General features: G+C 45.9%; 1 protein-coding gene across 5 annotated transcripts in view; it reads right to left on the bottom strand.

Moving 5' to 3' along the window:
• Window positions 1–23032, bottom strand: part of sptan1 (spectrin alpha, non-erythrocytic 1) — a 137442-nt gene that overhangs the window by 64571 nt on the left and 49839 nt on the right. For all 5 annotated transcript variants that reach the window (XM_084325426.1, XM_084325427.1, XM_084325423.1 and 2 more), the window contains exons 13-23: window positions 20682–20837; window positions 20139–20343; window positions 15164–15345; window positions 13033–13276; window positions 11414–11536; window positions 10811–11028; window positions 10418–10510; window positions 9800–9934; window positions 7869–8017; window positions 839–1037; window positions 374–478 (exon numbers count right to left, since the gene is read on the bottom strand). In XM_084325426.1, coding sequence (XP_084181552.1) covers window positions 374–478; window positions 839–1037; window positions 7869–8017; window positions 9800–9934; window positions 10418–10510; window positions 10811–11028; window positions 11414–11536; window positions 13033–13276; window positions 15164–15345; window positions 20139–20343; window positions 20682–20837 — 1809 coding nt within the window. The remainder of the gene's footprint in view (window positions 1–373; window positions 479–838; window positions 1038–7868; window positions 8018–9799; window positions 9935–10417; window positions 10511–10810; window positions 11029–11413; window positions 11537–13032; window positions 13277–15163; window positions 15346–20138; window positions 20344–20681; window positions 20838–23032) is intronic.

Here is a 23032-nt window from a genome sequence, read left to right as displayed (position 1 = left end):
CAGACTCCAGCTCAGACCCTAACCCTACCTGGGCCTGCACCATGGTGGCCTCCTCAGCCATCAGACCCTCAGACTCCAGCTCAGACCCTAACCCTACCTGGGCCTGCACCATGGTGGCCTCCTCAGCCATCAGACCCTCAGACTCCAGCTCAGACCCTAACCCTACCTGGGCCTGCACCATGGTGGCCTCCTCAGCCATCAGACCCTCAGACTCCAGCTCAGACCCTAACCCTACCTGGGCCTGCACCATGGTGGCCTCCTCAGCCATCAGACCCTCAGACTCCAGCTCAGACCCTAACCCTACCTGGGCCTGCACCATGGTGGCCTCCTCAGCCATCAGACCCTCAGACTCCAGCTCAGACCCTAACCCTACCTGGGCCTGCACCATGGTGGCCTCCTCAGCCATCAGACCCTCAGACTCCAGCTCAGACGCCACCTTGTTGATGTCCCTCAGGCGGGACTCGTTGGCCTTCAGATCCTAGGAGACAAAAAGACAACGTTCAAGACAGAGACACACAAATGAGTAACTTCCTAATCAAATACATGTTTAAACCCATCATAATATATCATACTTTGTATAATATCATATTATATTTAAGACCTTTTTAAAATTCTGATGATTAAATGTAAGACTTTTTGGTGGTTGAGATGGGGGGGGGGGGGCAGTGGGGGGTGGTTGAGGGGGGCAGTGGGGGGTGGTTGAGGGGGACGGTGGGGGCTGGTTGAGGGGGACGGTGGGGGGTGGTTGAGGGGGAGCGAGAGTGTTATGGGTGTTTATGTTCAATTTTCTATTTCAATTTTTTATTAAATAAACTGATTTATAAATAAATAAGTCTACCTTCTGGAAGTCGTCGAACTTCTTCTGCAGCACCTCCACCTGCTCCAGGTCGCAGCCCATCTCCTCGGTGGTGAGCGCGCCCTCCTTCTCGTTGATCCACTGCTGCAGCTCGTTGGCCTCTCGGAACAGCATGAACTTCTTACAGCTCTTCTCCAGCGAGTCCTTACGCCGCTCGCCCAGCTCCAGCAAGGTGCCGTACCTGCAGAGAGGGAGGGAGGGAGGACACCGCTTTACATTTAGCTCCTCGCAGTTTACCTGTTCACTCACACACACACACACACAGACGGCAACCATGCAAGGTGACAACCTGCTCATCGGGAGCAGTTAGGGGTTAAGTGTCTTGCTCAAGGACACTTCGACAGGAAGAGCGGGAATCAAACTGGGAACCTCCGGATTGCCAGACGACTGCTCTACCCCCCGAGCCACTGTTGCCCCAAATGCCTCTTTACAAGTGGAGAGAAGTAGCTACTATACAATGCCGTGTGTAGCGAGAGCGTAGACCCTGTACTTTACTTGGTATATATATTCTTTTTACAGGGCCAGTGGACTAATACTAATAAAGTTTACTTTTAGTCATCTGGGTGATTTTCAACAGCAAAACAATATGAAGAAACTTCTGCTTCTGTGGCTTGTTTTCCTAAAGAAACCAGAAGAGCAAACAGGACTTCACTGGAACATTAACAAATGAGATCAACATCGGTATAATGTTTATTTACAAAGCGCTCCTAAACAAATTACCAACTCACTTCACTACTAGATTTCAATGTAGGATCTTATCAAACCTGCTCTCAGGACTGGATCACACTACATGTTCCTCAATGTAGGATCTTATCAAACCTGCTCTCAGGACTGGATCACACTACATGTTCCTCAATGTAGGATCTTATCAAACCTGCTCTCAGGACTGGATCACACTACATGTTCCTCAATGTAGGATCTTATCAAACCTGCTCTCAGGACTGGATCACACTACATGTTCCTCAATGTAGGATCTTATCAAACCTGCTCTCAGGACTGGATCACACTACATGTTCCTCAATGTAGGATCTTATCAAACCTGCTCTCAGGACTGGATCACACTACATGTCCCTCAATGTAAGAGTTTATCAAACCTGCTCTCAGGACTGGATCACACTACATGTTCCTCAATGTAGGAGTTTATCAAACCTGCTCTCAAGACTGGATCACACTACATGTTCCTCAATGTAGGATCTTATCAAACCTGCTCTCAGGACTGGATCACACTACATGTTCCTCAATGTAGGATCTTATCAAACCTGCTCTCAGGACTGGATCACACTACATGTCCCTCAATGTAAGAGTTTATCAAACCTGCTCTCAGGACTGGATCACACTACATGTTCCTCAATGTAGGATCTTATCAAACCTGCTCTCAGGACTGGATCACACTACATGTCCCTCAATGTAAGAGTTTATCAAACCTGCTCTCAGGACTGGATCACACTACATGTTCCTCAATGTAGGAGTTTATCAAACCTGCTCTCAAGACTGGATCACACTACATGTTCCTCAATGTAGGATCTTATCAAACCTGCTCTCAGGACTGGATCACACTACATGTTCCTCAATGTAGGATCTTATCAAACCTGCTCTCAGGACTGGATCACACTACATGTTCCTCAATGTAGGAGTTTATCAAACCTGCTCTCAAGACTGGATCACACTACATGTTCCTCAATGTAGGATCTTATCAAACCTGCTCTCAGGACTGGATCACACTACATGTTCCTCAATGTAGGATCTTATCAAACCTGCTCTCAGGACTGGATGAGGTACGTGAAGGAGGTTCTCCCTACAGGAAACATACGTGACCCCACTTGTCTGACATGGTCGTATCCATGGTTGTGTTGTACAACAGAATATCTTTACCCTCATCGACACAAACATTCAACCGGCGCACAACGTGGTCCATGAGACAAGCTTGGGATGAGGAGGGACGAGGAGGGCGAGAGGAGGCGTGTGTCCACTTCTATCCCTCTGGCTGGAATAGAAGACATTTTGAAAGGGAGCAGGGTGACGGGGAAAGGAGGACGTCACGGAGCGGAGCGGTGAGGGTGTTCCGGGGCGGGGGCTGATGGTGGCCCCATTGTGACCACTGTTGAAGCTGCACATTGATGAGGCTCTCCGTTCACTTGAAATATAGGGAGGGGTGTGTGTGTGTGTGTGTATTTTCTGATGAAAATCAAATATTCCAAGGTATGTCTGTGTCCATAAACACGCCTAGATAATTACTGTAGTGTCCACATTATCATTGTTATGAAATTAAGCTTAAATAAAAGTTTGCATTTTACATGCTTAGGAAATGCACTTACCGTCTTCTCCAGAGTCAGACATGTAGATAAGATACCAGTTTCCTCTGTGTGTTCAGTAGAAAACTATCCGGTTGCAAGCTAACCTAGCTTAGCACAGATCAATGGAAGTGGCTACAGAGCAGCTAACCTAGCTTAGCACAGATGAATGGAAGTGGCTACAGAGCAGCTAACCTAGCTTAGCACAGATGAATGGAAGTGGATACAGAGCAACTAACCTAGTTTAGCACAGATGAATGGAAGTGGATACAGAGCAGCTAACCTAGCTTAGCACAGATGAATGGAAGTGGATACAGAGCAGCTAACCTAGCTTAGCACAGATGAATGGAAGTGGCTACAGAGCAGCTAACCTAGCTTAGCACAGATGAATGGAAGTGGCTACAGAGCAGCTAACCTAGCTTAGCACAGATGAATGGAAGTGGCTACAGAGAAGCTAACCTAGCTTAGCACAGATGAATGGAAGTGGCTACAGAGCAGCTAACCTAGCTTAGCACAGATGAATGGAAGTGGATACAGAGCAGCTAACCTAGCTTAGCACAGATGAATGGAAGTGGATACAGAGCAGCTAACCTAGCTTAGCACAGATGAATGGAAGTGGCTACAGAGCAGCTAACCTAGCTTAGCACAGATGAATGGAAGTGGCTACAGAGCAGCTAACCTAGCTTAGCACAGATGAATGGAAGTGGATACAGAGCAGCTAACCTAGCTTAGCACAGATGAATGGAAGTGGCTACAGAGCAGCTAACCTAGCTTAGCACAGATGAATGGAAGTGGCTACAGAGCAGCTAACCTAGCTTAGCACAGATGAATGGAAGTGGATACAGAGAAGCTAACCTAGCTTAGCACAGATGAATGGAAGTGGCTACAGAGCAGCTAACCTAGCTTAGCACAGATGAATGGAAGTGGATACAGAGCAGCTAACCTAGCTTAGCACAGATGAATGGAAGTGGCTACAGAGCAGCTAACCTAGCTTAGCACAGATGAATGGAAGTGGCTACAGAGCAGCTAACCTAGCTTAGCACAGATGAATGGAAGTGGCTACAGAGCAGCTAACCTAGCTTAGCACAGATTAATGGAAGTGGCTACAGAGCAGCTAACCTAGCTTAGCACAGATGAATGGAAGTGGCTACAGAGCAGCTAACCTAGCTTAGCACAGATGAATGGAAGTGGATACAGAGCAGCTAACCTAGCTTAGCACAGATGAATGGAAGTGGCTACAGAGCAGCTAACCTAGCTTAGCACAGATGAATGGAAGTGGCTACAGAGCAGCTAACCTAGCTTAGCACAGATGAATGGAAGTGGCTACAGAGCAGCTAACCTAGCTTAGCACAGATGAATGGAAGTGGCTACAGAGCAGCTAACCTAGCTTAGCACAGATGAATGGAAGTGGCTACAGAGCAGCTAACCTAGCTTAGCACAGATGAATGGAAGTGGATACAGAGCAGCTAACCTAGCTTAGCACAGATGAATGGAAGTGGCTACAGAGCAGCTAACCTAGCTTAGCACAGATGAATGGAAGTGGATACAGAGCAGCTAACCTAGCTTAGCACAGATGAATGGAAGTGGCTACAGAGCAGCTAACCTAGCTTAGCAAAGATGAATGGAAGTGGATACAGATCAGCTAACCTAGCTTAGCACAGATGAATGGAAGTGGCTACAGAGCAGCTAACCTAGCTTAGCACAGATGAATGGAAGTGGCTACAGAGCAGCTAACCTAGCTTAGCACAGATGAATGGAAGTGGCTACAGAGCAGCTAACCTAGCTTAGCACAGATGAATGGAAGTGGATACAGAGCAGCTAACCTAGCTTAGCACAGATGAATGGAAGTGGCTACAGAGCAGCTAACCTAGTTTAGCACAGATTGAAGTGGATACAGAGAAGCTAACCTATCTTAGCACAGATTAATGGAAGTGGATACAGAGAAGCTAACCTAGTTTAGCACAGATTAATGGAAGTGGATACAGAGAAGCTAGCCTAGCTTGGCCAAAAACACCTCTGCTGGAATTTTTAAGCTTTCTACTGAACAGAGAGGAAATTGGTCTCCATATTATTTTCCGACTCAGCAGGTTATCTCACTTACAGATATCATGTTTTGATACCCAATTTTAGCATTTTCTCATTTGTTGCATTTTTGTACTAGTAGTTTTGTATATTGTATATTTTGTATAGTGTTTGATCTTTATTATTTAAAAAATGTTTACAGTATGAAGCACAATCTCAGGAGGCTCATACAGAAGCAAGCATTTCACTGCAATGCACCTTATATTTAGCGTGGGGTATGTCTGGGAGTGTTGCGTTCATTTATTTTATTTATTAAAACATTTTTGCACTTCATGGTGTTTTTGTCTTGTTCTTGATTTATTGTGATGTTTCTTCTTGACTTGTTTAAAGAAGACGTGTCCGGCCCATGGGGACATTAACGTGTGTTGTCGGGCCTTACAAATTCATTTGATTTGATATGTGACAAATAAAACAAAACTTGAAACCAGTTGAATTGAATCACCCCTCCCGTCACTTGAACCCAGAGTGATGTCATGACGCAGCATCATAACAGCTGTAACAGCGGTCACTGTGGGGGCAGATGATGCTCATAACGACCACAACACAGAGGCTCTTGGTCTGTGTCGTACTCACAGTTCCTCCACCTGCTTCATGCGTACAGACACGCTGCAGGCCTCCTTGGCGACAAGCCTGCACGGTGGCAAGGCAGGGGCACACGGGCACAGAGGACAGGTTTAGTGGTTATAGAGGGGGGGGGGGAGAGAGAGAGAGAGCGAGAGAGAGAGAGAGAGAGAGAGAGAGACAGAGACAGAGGACAGGTTTAGTGGTTATAGAGGGGGGGGGAAGAGAGAGAGAGAGACGGAGAGAGAGAGACAGAGAGAGAGGACAGGTTTAGTGGTTATAGACGAGAGACAGAGAGAGAGAGAGACAGAGAGGTCAGTAGAGGAAGCTCATCATAGATGGAAGTTAAGAAGAGAGGTTAAGAAGTCAAGAGGTTATACAGTCAGGTCTAGGGATGTTAACAATTAATCGAAGATCGATTGCTTGATCGTTAAGGATTTACTCAAACACATAACATTTACTCAATCAAACAATGATATTGTAGTGGGTTCTATACACACCATTGTATTGTTTTGATGTGTTTATGGGGCACTGTCACTTTAAGGAGGTTGGTTTTGGGGTTGGGCTTGGAGAAGACGCCCGGGTGGGATTTCATTGATAAAATGTTTGGTTACTACGAGCTGTGGGAGGCTAGCACGGCATAGTTCTGACAGCTGTCACTTGTGCTATAAATGAAATAAATGACACACGGCTTTGTGTTGTCGCAAGTTAGAAATTGTGCGTTTCTCCTTTCCGACGATTTCTACAATATGTTACAATGTTGTCCGTCTCTTATTACATTGTAGCCATCAGTAGAATGGTGTATTTTCAAAGCATGTTTCAATGAACAGATAGAGGGCGCAATATAACTATGACGAGGAAGCGACTATCTCTGTGTCTGGGAAATAAGCTAGGGGAAAAAACACAAGCGACGGCAACTTCCAAAATTAAGCAGGCTAAGAGAAGCGTTGATTTTGAAAAAATAACCCAAGCCGGTCTGCGCATTTATGGAAAACGGCATGATCGATATTGTTGACGGCGAAGGATTTCGGAAAATGATACAACTGCTTGAGCCAGCGTGACATATCCCATCCACAACCACCTCGCGCATCGAGGAGAGTTACACAAGGACTGGCGAGTCACCACTGCAGTGTTGCTAACTATGCAGCCCGCCCGCTTAGAGTCGAGACAAATGTGTTTTAATGTCTAGGCCTCTACATTTCTATGTTTCATATGCCATGCAATGTTGCGAGAATGCAATATTTCGCTGCTGCGTAAATAAACCTTTTGATTGAGGAAACAAATACATTTGTTATTGTTTGGTAAATTGGGTATTTTTTGTTACAATTAATTGATTGGTCATTAACGTTATCAATGATCGAGTAAGGAACGTGCTTACAATTTGGTCAGGTCCATAAATATTTGGACATCGACACAATTTTGTCTCTGTACACCACAGGAACAGCATGGATTGTGTTGAGATAGGACTCTGAACTATCCCTTTAAGAAGGAAGAATTTAGGGGGGCTACGTGGCGTAGTGGGCAAGGCGCTCGCCACGAATGCGGAGACGCTGGGCTCGCCTGTTTCAGCCCAGCGCTCCACATTGCTTTCAGTTTAGCTGGTCGTTCATACTAATACACATTGGCCGTATTAGGGGGTGGGAAACTGATGGGTGGGGATCGGGCGTTGTGGACAGCGACTCCTACAGGTCGGTTGGTGCGCCTGCGCAGTAGAATCAGGAAGTGTCGGGGGCAGCGTGAGCCTCCCACGCGTTACTCCTCGCCACTGAGAGATCGAGCTGCGCAGGTGAAAAGATGCGACTGCTGTTAACTCAAGTACCGGAGGGGACTTGTGCTATGTATGACTTAGTCCACATTGCAGCCGGCTTGTGGGAGGCAAGAAACAGCGTTCGTGACAGGGGAGGGTTGAATTGGATGATACGAAATTGGGATGGGAGAAAATATAGAAAATGGGAGAAAAAGTGGATCAAAAAAAAAAGAAGGAAGAATTGAACTGGACGGGTGTTATTAGAAGAAACAGAATGTAAGTCAAGTCAAGTAAAGTGCTGAAAGACCGGTTCTACTGTTGGGTCACTTACTGGTTGTCGATCTGGTCCTGGCGCAGTCCGATGCTGCCTTGCTCGTCCAGGAGGTTCTCCCTGGAGGAGGACTGGGTGGGGTCCAGCTTCTTCACATAGGCAGCAGGAACAAAGCCCTGGCGGTCGTTCACCTCCACCTTCCACCAGTCCTACAGGAGAGAACCATCATGAAACACCTCCTACGCTGATGACACTGTTGTACAGGAGAGAACCATCATGAAACACCTCCTACGCTGATGACACTGTCCTACAGGAGAGAACCATCATTAAACACCTCCTACGCTGATGACACTGTCCTACAGGAGAGAACCATCATGAAACATCTACGCTGATGACACTGTTCTACAGGAGAGAACCATCATGATGTAAACAAGACAAACGTCTTTTTCTGGTCTGCATCCCCTTAACAATTGTGTGTATTGAGCTGCACTGTATTGTACCCATTCTGCAATCTGTTAATAAAGTTCTCATTCATTCAAACACCTACTACGCTGATGACACTGTCCTACAGGAGAGAACCATCATGAAATATCTCCTACGCTGATGACACTGTTCACTGATGAAACTCTAGCTACCTTGTTGTTGCTGTTGGTCAGCTTTAGAACTCTAGCTACCTTGTTGGTGCTGTTGATCAGCTTTAGAACTCTAGCTACCTTGTTGGTGCTGTTCAGCAGCTTTAGAACTCTAGCTACCTTGTTGGTGCTGTTGATCAGCTTTAGAACTCTAGCTACCTTGTTGGTGCTGTTGATCAGCTTTAGAACTCTAGCTACCGTGTTGGTGCTGTTGATCAGCTTTAGAACTCTAGCTACCTTGTTGGTGCTGTTGATCAGCTTTAGAACTCTAGCTACCGTGTTGGTGCTGTTGATCAGCTTTAGAACTCTAGCTACCTTGTTGGTGCTGTTGATCAGCTTTAGAACTCTAGCTACCTTGTTGGTGTTTATCAGCTTTAGAACTCTAGCTACCTTGTTGGTGCTGTTGATCAGCTTTAGAACTCTAGCTACCTTGTTGGTGCTGTTGATCAGCTTTAGAACTCTAGCTACCTTGTTGGTGCTGTTGATCAGCTTTAGAACTCTAGCTACCGTGTTGGTGCTGTTGATCAGCTTTAGAACTCTAGCTACCTTGTTGGTGCTGTTGATCAGCTTTAGAACTCTAGCTACCGTGTTGGTGCTGTTGATCAGCTTTAGAACTCTAGCTACCTTGTTGGTGCTGTTGATCAGCTTTAGAACTCTAGCTACCTTGTTGGTGCTGTTGATCAGCTTTAGAACTCTAGCTACCTTGTTGGTGCTGTTGATCAGCTTTAGAACTCTAGCTACCTTGTTGGTGCTGTTGATCAGCTTTAGAACTCTAGCTACCGTGTTGGTGCTGTTGATCAGCTTTAGAACTCTAGCTACCTTGTTGTTGCTGTTGATCAGCTTTAGAACTCTAGCTACCTTGTTGGTGTTTATCAGCTTTAGAACTCTAGCTACCTTGTTGTTGCTGTTGATCAGCTTTAGAACTCTAGCTACCTTGTTGTTGCTGTTGATCAGCTTTAGAACTCTAGCTACCTTGTTGGTGCTGTTCAGCAGCTTTAGAACTCTAGCTACCTTGTTGGTGCTGTTCAGCAGCTTTAGAACTCTAGCTACCTTGTTGGTGTTTATCAGCTTTAGAACTCTAGCTACCTTGTTGGTGCTGTTCAGCAGCTTTAGAACTCTAGCTACCGTGTTGGTGCTGTTGATCAGCTTTAGAACTCTAGCTACCTTGTTGGTGCTGTTGATCAGCTTTAGAACTCTAGCTACCTTGTTGGTGCTGTTGATCAGCTTTAGAACTCTAGCTACCTTGTTGGTGCTGTTGATCAGCTTTAGAACTCTAGCTACCTTGTTGGTGCTGTTCAGCAGCTTTAGAACTCTAGCTACCTTGTTGGTGCTGTTCAGCAGCTTTAGAACTCTAGCTACCTTGTTGGTGCTGTTCAGCAGCGTGAGGATGTCCCCCTTCTTCATGGTGACCTCCCGGGGGCTCTTCTCCTGGTAGTCGTACAGGGCCAGCACCAGCTCTTTCCCCGTCTCGTCGTCAGTGGGAGCCACTTGTTGCTGTCGGGGGTGAAGAACGCAGTACAGATTCAGAGAGAAGTCTCGGGTCCCACGAACATGAACACCACATGAGAGTTGAGAAGATAGCATGACATGGGTAGATGATGGTTGGTGGTCCTCACCCTGCAGGACTGGGCCTGCTCCTTCCGAGACTGTGTGTGTGTGTGTGTGTGTGTGTGTGTGTGTGTGTGTGTGTGTGTGTGTGTGTGTGTGTGTGTGTGTGTGTGTGTGTGGTGGTCCTCACCCTGCAGGACTGGGCCTGCTCCTTCAGAGACTGTGTGTGTGTGTGTGTGTGTGTGTTGGTGGTCCTCACCCTGCAGGACTGGGCCTGCTCCTTCAGAGACTGTGTGTGTGTGTGTGTGTGTGTGTTGGTGGTCCTCACCCTGCAGGACTGGGCCTGCTCCTTCAGAGACTGTGTGTGTGTGTGTGTGTGTGTGTGTGTGTGTGTGTGTGTGTGTGTGTGTGTGTGTTGGTGGTCCTCACCCTGCAGGACTGGGCCTGCTCCTTCAGAGACTGGATGCTGCTGCCGTAGGCGCTCAGGTCAGACATCAGGGCCTCGTGCTTCTTCAGCAGCGCCTGTGGAGAACAGCAGCATGTTACCGAGGCTGACACCACTTATCGATAACTGCGTGACATCGATAAGTGGCGTCACTTATCGATTTTCTTAGTGTAAAAAACTTTTTTTATTTAAACATTCGTTCATGTGTGTGTGTGTCTTGGGCCAATTACAGCATCGCAAAAACTACAGTGAGTGCACGTGACACACACACACTAACTAACCTCAAATAATAATATATATTTATTTTACATTATGCAAAATAATAATTAAAAAAAAAACCTAACCATGCTGCCTCCCTGCTCCTCCTCGCTCCCTACCTCAGCAGAGTCCTCGTCCTTGCCGTAGTCCACACTCCCCACGATGGGCTCCTTCTCCCTCATCCAGGACTCGGCCTCGTTGGCGTCGGCGAAGTACTGCTGTGCCTGCAGAGAGTCCTCCAGGTCCTGCCTGCGCTGCGAGGCCTTGGCCTTCAGGGAGTCCCAGCGGCCGTTCAGCTCGCCCAGCTTGGCCTTCACCTCCTCGCCGGCAAAGTGTCCTGGAGACCGGGGAGACACGCCTCGTGTTTACCTTCTTGTGAAACGGGGAGAGCGGTCATCTGGTAAATCAGAAGGTTCCCGGTTTGATTCTGGTTCCTCCCGGGCAGCGTGTCGAAGTGTCCTTGAGCAAGACACTTAACACCTAACTGCTCCCAATGAGCAGGTTGGCACCTTGCATGGTGGCCTCCGCCGTCGTGTGTGATATGTATTGTATCGTGTTGTGTGTGTGTGAATAAATTCAATTCAATGGAGATGAGAGGCTGTGAGCACGCTGTGCGTCTCAGGTTGGTTCTGAAACAGGTCTCATTGTACCTTATATGTGACAAATAAAACAAAACTTGACAACCTCCATGTTGACAGTATGACAGCAGGTGACGGACGTACCTTCCTCCACCATGGCCTCTCCCTTCTGGCTGACCGCCTTGATGCGAGGCTCGTGGCCAGAGATCTCAGCCTGCAGCGCCTGGTGCTTCTTCAGGAGGTTCTGGACCCCAATCAGGTCTTTGCCTGAGGAAAGAGGACACTCGTCAGTTAACCTCTTCATTTTCTGAAAATCCGCCTAATATACACACCTAAGTAAATGGAAGATTGCTCCACTTCTACAAGGCCATTTGCATGTTCTTGGTATCTAGGGACATCTATGGACCTCAGTGAATGTATTCCCAGTGTCAGAAATATTGTGTCTATTACTAGGCTTGCTTAAATTGTGATGAAACAAAGAAGAATATGAATTATGATTTGTCTTTGCATATTTGACAGTGAATAACACCATGCTAAAAATGACCAGAAATGAATAACTGCCACTGAGCCCGTTCAGTACCTTCTTGAGATCATGTGTACAAAAGATCTAAGGAAATTAATAAAGGGAAGATGATTAAACAGAAGGTTTTGTAGATACAGTACTGAATTCTGCCAAATCTCCTCTTTCAAATGGCAGAGTTCAATTTGGATTTAGTATCTCCAGGCGTGCATCGAGAATGAAGAATGAAATCTACTGTATGTACAGTTAGATTCTTAGAATGGATATGGCTCTGCCATTTTGGATCGGATTTCAACACTGATAGTTGCTAAATGTTCACAGAAGGTAGACACACTAACTGCGCTCCAATCTATGCCAATAACGTTCAGTTTTGTGATAGAGTATCCCGAGAAACAAAAAAGAATTCATACACAAGTCATTTGCTTGCAGGAAGCTAGAATTCACTGGGTAGTGTAGTTTTTCAAAATGTAAATGCTCATTGAGCGCTATGGATGCCCTGTGCTCATGACTACAAATCATCATCATTCGGCGACGTCGCTAATTCAAAATGACGGATCTCCGCGAAAATATTATCACATTTCTTTTTTTAATCCTCTTTTTCTCCGCCTGATTTTTTTCTCCCCATCCCAATTTAGTAGTTATGCCAATTCCCTCCCTCCCCTACCTGGTTGTTGTGCGCATGTTCCTCCTACTGGTCGGTACAAGGGAACCCTGAGGTCCACCACATGCTTCCTCCGACACATGTGGAGACAGCCAGTGGCTCTTTTTTCACCTGGCAGCGAGGACTCTCATTGGTGAAGCGTAACGCGTGGTAGGTCACGCTGCCTTCACCATTTCCTGCCTTTCGCTGAGCAGGCGCCCAGACCTGACCTGTAGGCATCGCTGTCCACAACGCCAGATTACCACCCACGACTTCCCTCCCCCTAACTCAGCCAAACGAGTTAGTATGACGACCGGCCCAAGCCGCAAGCAATGCTGACTCCGGGAGTCGAGACCGCAGCCTCTTGCATTGGTGACGAGCGCAATCTCCGCTACGCCACCCGACCGCATATTATCACATTTCAAAAACTAAAATCTCACTAATACTTTAGCCTATTGGTAAACAAACAAATTGCTGAAAATATACACTATGACTGATGTTGTGACATGGTTAGGATGTTTACTCTTGGATACATTTGAAACTAATGTTCCTTGCCATGTGCTACTCCTATCCCGATAACACATGTTCTGCTGTGACGCCTACCTCTGTTGGTGGAGGCAGCGATGGGCTCCTTCTCGCGGATCCAGGTCTCCTCGTCCTCGACGTCCCTGAAGAGCTGCTGGAGGCGCAGCGAGTCGGAGAGCTTCTGCTTGCGCGCGGCCATGGGCTCCCGCAGCGCCTCGTAGCGCAGCACCAGGGCCTCCTGCTTCTTGCGGATGTTATCCGCGTCGAAGTGGCCGGCGTCCTGGAACTGGCGCGCCTGGATGGTGATGCCGTCGATGCGGTCCTGAGAGGAGAGAGAGGGGTTCGACAACGTGTTGCGTTTTACTATATGAAACACTATGGAGGAAATGTCAGTTAAATGTCAGTTAACCTCACTGCCGCACTACCAAACGGTTAACCCTTTCACTGCGACACAACAGAAGGTTAACCCTTTACTATCACACTACCGACGGTAACCGTGTCGCAGTGAAAGGGTTAACCGTTTGGTAGTGCGGCAGTGAAAGGGTTAAGCCCCGATCGGCCCGGTAACCAATGAGAGAAAACGGGTGTTTTGGGGTGTTTTTTCAATGTACAGTATGTGATGTATAGATTGGGGGGAGATGAGAGCATCTAAAGGGGCCAGGTCACATCATCATTAGCTTCGGCTAACGGGAGAAGGGTTCTGGCTAGATAAGGCCTGAGCCACCATTGGACTGAATAAACAGCGGAGACGATAGCAATGAAAATACAATCTGATAACATCTGGGCTGAGGCTTCTGTTTATATCAATAAACAACGCTCTTTCAAGAAAGGTATGCTGTCAAGGTGTCGAATTCTTACGAAGGTGGTGAAACATTATGGTGGCGGTTTGCACTAACGGGGAGAGATAAGGATTGTACAGCCAGTATATGAGACGTCAGGATCATTAAAAGTACACAACGCAGAGGGACCATGGAGAGGTGATAACACAAGAAGACGCGATACTGGCCGATTGATCAGAATCTAACACCAGGCAGAGGTTTATTTCACGTCACAAATCCTGCAGACATTGCAAAATGAAATTCAAGGATTTTCAAGTACTTTCCTAAGCACTATTTGTCATTAAAAAAAATATCTGATCCAATATTTAAAACCAATTTCCGAGAATTAGTTACTTTTAAAAAGAAATAAAATGTCTTGGATTCAGAACAATTTTATCATGGATGAACAACTTTCAATGCGAATGGTTTCGTCAAATCTAGCACAATTTAAGCACTTAAAGCACCTTGTGCAAACCCCGAGTCCGTATTAAGTGATGTTGCATTTCTTTTTCAGAATTTTCGTTAAAACATGAATTGTGCTTGTGGAGGCTGTACAGTTCCATACTAGGGATGTCCCGATAATTTTTTTTTGCTCCCGATCCGATCATGTGATTTTGAGTATCTACCGATACCGATCTTTCCCGGTCCGATAAAAAAAAAAACATTAACATTTTTTTTTATTTTTATTATCCCAATTTCTCACATTACATTCACCCTGAATGTTGACGTTATCCAGGTGAAAAGTTAACTTCGTTCAAGCGAGGCATTGCAATCCTTGACAAATCATTTGATGTATAATTAAATCAAAGGAAATGCGTTTGGGTCTGAGAGTGTGGCTGGTCTACTGTTCTGCAGCTGGATACTATTGGTTTGTTTTCGCAAAATTCTTCTGCTCTGTGTGACAATAAATAAATGAATATGCAATTTAAACCCAAAACTAAGGCCTCAGTATGAGTTTAAGACGTGAACATGGTCATGTTTGTTGAATAATAATTAAAAAAAAAAAAAAAAAAATGTTATTTTTAAAAATTTTTTTGTCGATCCCGATCTTCGGAAAATCACGTGATCGGATCGGGACATCCCTAATACTATTGCAGAATAGCACTTTTTTGTGGTGCTTCTATGCATTCATCTGTGGTGAGTAGGGGTGTAACGATTCGACCCCACAACGATTCGATTACGATTCTTCAGGCAACGATTCAATGCATCATGAAATATCTTCATTTGACCACGATTCGATTCGATTAATTTCCGATCTTCGATTTAATTCGATCAGTTAATTCCCCCCAAAGAAATGAATACACAAATGTGGCTTGGGGAACTGATTCACTCAGCATGAATGGACTATAGCTAAAAAAATATCTAGTCTGAACAACAGAGCAGGTTGGTACCTGGTGAGCGGCGACGTCAGCTTCCAGCAGCGCGTGCTTCTTCTGCAGGTTCTGGACGCTGGTCAGGTCTTTGCCGTAGTCGTCTGAAGCCAGGTGACCTTCGACCTCGTACAGCCACAGCTCGATGTCCTCCACGTTCCTGTTGAACTGCTGCTGCTGGTTGGCTTCACGCAGCTTGATGCCTGAGGAGGGTTAGCGTCCATGTTGGTCTCTCAATCATTTCACTGGGTGTTAACTAGGGGTGGGAATCAGGATACTAGGGGTGGGACGATACATCGATCTATTATCAATAATCAAATAGGATCGATGCAACGTAAAAAGATCGATTCATATTGCGATACTCTTATTTTGAAAATCCCGCGAGTCATATCCGCCGGCGCCCAGTATTGTGAAACTCCGTAGCAGAACAGGCGGAGCTAACAATATACTCGTTATCACCATACATAACGCTTATATTGAAACACGTTGACATTAGGGCCGTTCTTTCAACCTAAAAGTGCACTTTCTTCAACCTCGAACCTAAATTCCTTAGCAACCTGTTACCAAGTAAACAAAACGGAACGTTAGCCACGTTAGTTAGCACCAGCAGGGTCCCGACGTTAGCTCTCAGAACGTTAGCCACGTTAGTTAGCACCAGCCAGGTCCCGACGTTAGCTCTCAGAACGTTAGCCACGTTAGTTAGCCAGCACCAGCCAGGTCCCGACGTTAGCTCTCAGAACGTTAGCCACGTTAGTTAGCCAGCACCAGCCAGGTCCCGACGTTAGCTCTCAGAACGTTAGCCACTATGATGAATTGAAAATGGGGGACGCTGATATAAACAAGACGAAAGTCTTTCTCTGGTCTGTATCCCCTTGACGATTATATGTATTGAGCTGTACTGTACTGTACCCCTTCTGCAATCGGTTAATAAACTTTTCAATCAATCAATCAGTTAGACATAAAACAATTGTAAGAAGTTTGGGAGAGGAAGGGGTTTTAGCTTGCGTGTTGTGAGTTCCAAAACATTTTACTTAAAGTTTAAAGCTCAATATATAAAAAGTGAACAGGAGGTCTATTTGTATTAAAAAACAATAGATTGTTTTTCATTTAAATGTCTGGAAGAGCTCAAATAAAAACATCAATTGATATTTCCGTAGCCTTTTTTTAGTTGATCTAAATGTGACTGATTGTGTTAAATGGGCACATAATATCACCTCATATCGACCGCAGGCACCTGAATCGACTCGTATCGTGGCAGACTGTGATATCGGCAAATATCGTATCGTTGTCCAAAGAAACAATATCGTATCGTATCGTGATGAAACTGGTGATTCCCACCCCTACACGATACGATATCGATTCTTTGGACAACGATACGATATTTTCCGATATCACAAAGTCTGCCACGATATGATACGAGTCGATTCAGGTGCCTGCGATCAATATGAGACGATATTATATGCCCATTTAACAAAATCAGTAACATTTAAATCAACAACAAAAAAAGGCAATGGAACTATCATTTGACATTTCTTTTTGAGCTCTTCCAGACATTTAAATGAAAAACAATCTATTGTTTTTAATACAAATAGACCTCCTGTTCACCGTCTTTGGTTCATTTTTTTTTAATATTATTATTAACCCTTTGATCGCCGGGGTTAAATTCATAATTTACCATCCCTCGCCAGCCCTATTTAATATGGAGAGGTTCCCCTTCTTTGCAGGGCTATAACTTTTTAAATTGTATTGCTAAATTGACATTACCATGGCCCATTCAAAGTCCTATATCTATTGTTCAGGGTGTAGCAACGTTATACTTTTTCATTCACATATTCATACTAAAATACGGTCTAAAGTATAAGTATGTTTTTATCGTTTTCTGCAGCTTTCAAGAACGTGATTTATAGCCCCAAATGCATTATATTGATGATTGTATACAGTTTGATAGCAATCGGCGCAAGAATTTTTTTTTCAAATGGACGTACTTCTAGAAGTTACTACGTATGATCTGATGATGACCGGATGGGCGGGGGGTCGTTTATAATTCCGTGGGCAACGTTATATCATTCATCTAGTGTGGGTGATATGATCATCAGAGCAGTTAGTATAGAAGACATGAACAAATAACGCTGAAACTCACTGTAGCTTCCTCTCGCCGTTGGGAGATGAGCGTTGAACAGAATTTTTTCTATTATGGGATGTCGAAATATCCGATCCATTTCCAGGTTGTATAATAGTATATACGTCCAAATCATGTTGTTTATCGAGTTATTGGCAACGGATCGCTATCCATTGTGTCGAGCTAGAGTCCCGGGACCTATAGCGAGTGATCAGACCAAATTGAAATGAGCACCAGCTTCCACTTCCTGTTTCTGCCCTGGGCGAGCGGCCGATCGGCCACCAGATGGCGCTCTTGAACCGTTAGAGAGTTGACAGGGGCTCACCAGTACATCTCATGTCTCCGGGGGAGAAATATGATTTCGGTCACAGATTTTTGAAATATTGATATCAATGACGCTGTACAGCGTCATCGGCAGAATGAGCATGGCGGGGAATGACGCTGAACAGAGTCAACGGCGATTAAAGGGTTAATATCCTACTCACTGTCACAGAGCTGTATTTTGGCTGGAAAAGGCATATTGGGAGTCCGAAGGTGCAGTACCGGCCAGATCCTGGTAGTGGCGCTGTCTCGAGAATGCAGTCCTTCCCAGTCCCTAATGGACCTCTGCTGTTCTCTCTATGGCTCTATCAGCTTAGCTTAGTTAGCTTACGCTAACGCAACGTTCATTTCGGTATTTAACGCGACGTGGGCATAAAGGAATGGCGAGGATGCATTTGACCCGTTGTGGGGGAAAAAACAACAGGCACTTATTTCGGGTCGCAAAATAGGCGGACTCTGAAGCAATGCTGTCTAACGTCCACTAGGGCTGACCCCTATTAGTCGATTCGTCGACTAATCGGTCGAAAGGAGCCGTAGTCGACTGGCCAACCTCTTAAAATATATATACAAATATTTATTTATTTATTTATTTTTATTTATTTTTGTATCATTCTTTCCAAAAGAAAAGAGGCCTAGAAGCGTGGCTAACGCTAATGGCACGCATACCAGAGGCTAACTGCCTAAGAAAACAGGCACAGAGGCACTGAAAGAGGATTTCACCCATCTAATGAACACACTAGACTAGACAAATATCAAGATGTATCCATCAGTGGACCAATTGCATGCTTTTGCAGAGGACAAGAAGCCTTTAGTCGACTCCTTCAGACATTAAGCACCCCCACAGCCCAAATGGAATGATAAAAAAAAAATATATATATATTTTTAAATAAATATTACAAATATTATACTTTTTAGTCGACCAATAGTCGACTAACGGCAAATTTTGGCCAATCATAGTCGACCATCCAAATCCTTAGTCGGGGACAGCCCTAACGTCTACACACACAGAGATATTGTTGTTGCAGCCGGGCGGATATGCTCACCAGGGGATTTTCAAAATAAGAGTATCGCATATGAATCGATCTTTTTACGTTGCATCGATCCCATTTGATAATTGATCGATGTATCGATCTGGATCGATGTATCATCCCACCCCTAGTGTTAACCTTCATGTTGGTCTCTCAATCATTTCACTGGGTGTTAACATTAACGTTAGGATTCCTCTCTCCATCATTTCACTGGGTGTTAACATTAACGTTAGGATTCCTCTCTCCATCATTTCACTGGGTGTTAACATTAACGTTAGGATTCCTCTCTCCATCAATTCACTGGGTGTTAACATTAACGTTAGGATTCCTCTCTCCATCATTTCACTGGGTGTTAACTTAACGTTAGGATTCCTCTCTCAATCATTTCACTGGGTGTTAACATTAACGTTAGGATTCCTCTCTCCATCATTTCACTGGGTGTTAACATTAACGTTAGGATTCCTCTCTCCATCATTTCACTGGGTGTTAACATTAACGTTAGGATTCCTCTCTCCATCATCTCACTGGGTGTTAACGTTAACGTTAGGATTCCTCTCTCCATCATCTCACTGGGTGTTAACTAGGCATGGGCGGTATGATGGTATTAAGGTATACCGGGGTATTTAGAGATACCGACGGTATTGAAAATCAATACCGTCAAAATCACAGATCCATTTCAGTTTATATTACAGTGAAACGTTGTTTTAACAGTGGTTGGTTGTAGTGCACTGCACACACGCGCCAGCAGAGGGCGAGACCAGTCCTCGAGTCACTAGTGGAGCGAGGCAGCTGGTTGTCTATACACAGGAGGAGTACACAGGAGGAGGAGGGGAAACCCCGCTTCATTGGAAATTAAATGAGTCGAGACACGCTTACCGTTGCTGCCTGGTGCTGCGGGCTAACTGGCTGTTCTGAGAGCTAACTGTTGTGTATGTGTATCACAACGGTGGTCACGCTTTACGGTAATGTTGCGACAGTGCTGTGAAAATACCGTAAAACGTTGTGGTAACGAGAGTGTGTGTTGTTGTGGACTGGTGGAACAAGCAAATAAACGGTAAAACGTTACGTCGCAGTCCGGTGTGTTTTTGAATACACAATACTAACGTTACTAGTACTAGGGTGTTGCGGGGCTCCTGGCTACCATTCTGAGAGTTAACGTTAGTATTACTAGGATGCTGCAGGCTTCTGGCTAGTGGCTCCATTCTGAGAGCTAATGATAGTAGCACTCGGATGCTGCGGGCTAACTGGCCATCTCCGCGACTTGTTTACTTGGTAACACGGGTTGCACCCCCCCCCCCCCCCCCCCCCCCCCGCTGATGAAAATGAAAGTGATACCGTTCAATACCGTATACCGCGGTATTATATAATCAAGGTATAACGGTATGAAAAAAGTGATACCGCCCAAGCCTAGTGTTAACGTTAGGATTCCTCTCTCCATCATCTCACTGGGTGTTAACGTTAGGATTCCTCTCTCCATCATGTCACTGGGTTAGGGTTAGGGTGTCACTGGGGGTTAAGCAGTACCTACCTTTGAGCTCGGTGGCCTCCAGCAGCTTCTGCCACTGGGAGCTGACCTCCTCCATGCGCGTGGCCACCTCGTCCGCTGCGTAGTGCTTCCCGTCCAACAGCTCCTGGCCGGACTTCTGCAGGGCGTCGATGCGGCTCTGGTTGGCAGAGAGCTCTGCCTCGAAGGCCTGGTGTTTCTGCACCTTGCCCTGCAGGTTGGAGGGGTCCTGTGGAGGTGGGGGGGGGTTAGAGAGTGTGTTTTAGTGCAAGTTACCAAATTACACTCCAGACCAAAATCATCAGGTTAAAAAACCTGATCAATCAGGGTGATTTTCATGTTTCATGACCCTTAACCTCAAACCCCAAGGTATAACACACACCTTGTGTGTAGGGGACAAGGGGGGACAAGCAGGAACATGTTGAAGAAGACTATTCAGTTGATGGGTTATTACCACCTTTAACTGACCAAGTGGAGAGTAGCTGGGTTTCCAATTAAACAGACATTACAGATTGATTTCTCTCTCTCGCTGCTGTGCGTTCACCAGAAGGCCGCCGCGCCAGTTACCTTGTAGGCCTCGTCGGTGGCGGTCTTCATCTTCTCGTTGATCCAGCTCTTGAGCTCGTCCGAGTCTCTGAAGAACTGCTGCAGGTGGAAGGAGTCCTCCAGGGCGGCGCGGCGGGACTGGGCGCGCTCGTGCAGAGCGTTACGCCGGCTCAGCAGCTGGAGAGGGAGCGGAGGAGGGCACCATGTTTACCACAGGGAGGGGCAGAGGGAGGGGAGGAGGGCACCATGTTTACCACAGGGAGGGGCAGAGGGAGGGGAGGAGGGCAACATGTTTACCACAGGGAGGGGCAGAGGGAGGGGAGGAGGGCACCATGTTTACCACAGGGAGGGGCAGAGGGAGGGGAGGAGGGCACCATGTTTACCACAGGGAGGGGCAGAGGGAGGGGAGGAGGGCACCATGTTTACCACAGGGAGGGGCAGAGGGAGGGGAGGAGGGCACCATGTTTACCACAGGGAGGGGCAGAGGGAGCGGAGGAGGGCACCATGTTTACCACAGGGAGGGGCAGAGGGAGGGGAGGAGGGCACCATGTTTACCACAGGGAGGGGCAGAGGGAGCGGAGGAGGGCACCATGTTTACCACAGGGAGGGGCAGAGGGAGGGGAGGAGGGCACCATGTTTACCACAGGGAGGGGCAGAGGGAGCGGAGGAGGGCACCATGTTTACCACAGGGAGGGGCAGAGGGAGGGGAGGAGGGCAACATGTTTACCACAGGGAGGGGCAGAGGGAGCGGAGGAGGGCACCATGTTTACCACAGGGAGGGGCAGAGGGAGCGGAGGAGGGCACCATGTTTACCACAGGGAGGGGCAGAGGGAGGGGAGGAGGGCAACATGTTTACCACAGGGAGGGGCAGAGGGAGGGGAGGAGGGCACCATGTTTACCACAGGGAGGGGCAGAGGGAGCGGAGGAGGGCACCATGTTTACCACAGGGAGGGGCAGAGGGAGGGGAGGAGGGCACCATGTTTACCACAGGGAGGGGCAGTGGTTAGGTCATTGCCGTTTCCCATGAGGTCCACCCCTCTTGAAAACGCCATGTATTTCCAATGGACCCAGTTCTAAATCGTCTCGTTTAAAACAAATAAAGCATGAACATCCACAATCTATAGCTCAACATGAATTAATCGTAACAGTAGCAAAATAACAACGTTTATGTTTTGGTTCACTGAGGAACTCCACGTCTCTCTGGCGCTGCCGACGGCGACAGCACTGAACGACAGGAGTTCTACTGGTAAGTGTAGTAGTTTTTTTACGACAAATTAAAAACCTTATTATTACTAGGGATGCACCGAATGGGAAATTCTTGGCCGAAACCGAAATAGGAAACAGTTGGCTGAAAACCGAATGCCGAAAATGATTCATAGAATAGATTTTTTTTTACCAATGTTGTTCAGCTACCTGATTATGGAAAAATATATGATTATGGCAAAACTTAACTTAAATAATAAATAATCACTATTATGGGTCCATAAAACATTTATTCAGCACTTCTGAATGCATACAGTACATTAATTCCAAGTCAAGTGCATTTTCTTTTCTCTGTAGGATAACTACAACAAAGTGCATTCAGAACAAAGCCAATGTGCTTTAAAACTGCATAAAGATCTGCACACATGAGAGGGAGAATAGCTTATAGCAGACTTAATGATGTTACTGTAGTGGCTACAGTAAGCATTTTATATAAAAGTACTCTGTATTTTTGTATGACAACTAATAAAGAAACTTGAACTACTGTCATAATTCACGGCGTTCTATCCTACATGGAAGGATTGTTGTATTTACTACATCTCCTGTGACTCTTTGCAGGGGATGACGTGGCTTTAAGAGAGACTAGTGAAAGAGGACCGGAAGCCTCGTTAGCTAGCTTAACGCTAACGTTAATCAAAAAGGTTTTTAACCACGACGGGCATATAGTAATGGTGAGGATATAAAGAATGTTAAAGACGCATTTATTGGACGCGTTGCGTGCAGAGTTTACATAGAAACAGCACGACTCCCGAGTCCCAAGAGGAGTTATCACAGGCTGCAGAACGCTGAAGAGCTCACGTTGCGCATGTAATGACTGAAACCGCGTTTTGATGACATCATCACAACAACACGCGTTAGGTTAAAGGTTGGTTCTGTTCTTTGACATTCAGTGATATATTTTCGGTGAAAAAACTCTTTCGGCCAAAAGCCGAAAGGCCAACATTTTCGGTGGCCGAATATTCGGTGCATGCCTAATTATTACTAACTTTATTTCAACCAAAAATGCTTAAACAATAATGTTAGTGATAGAAGGGAACTCATTTTGTGCAAAAATGGAAAGCTTTTCAATTTCCATGCGGCAGAATTATTACAATAGCCGATAATACATT

The sequence above is a fragment of the Notolepis coatsorum genome (genome assembly GCF_963971535.1).
Source record: "Notolepis coatsorum genome assembly, chromosome: 11".
NCBI lineage: Eukaryota > Metazoa > Chordata > Actinopteri > Aulopiformes > Paralepididae > Notolepis > Notolepis coatsorum.
Note: the sequence above shows the minus strand (reverse complement) of the source record. Positions and strands in the feature narration are given on the sequence as shown.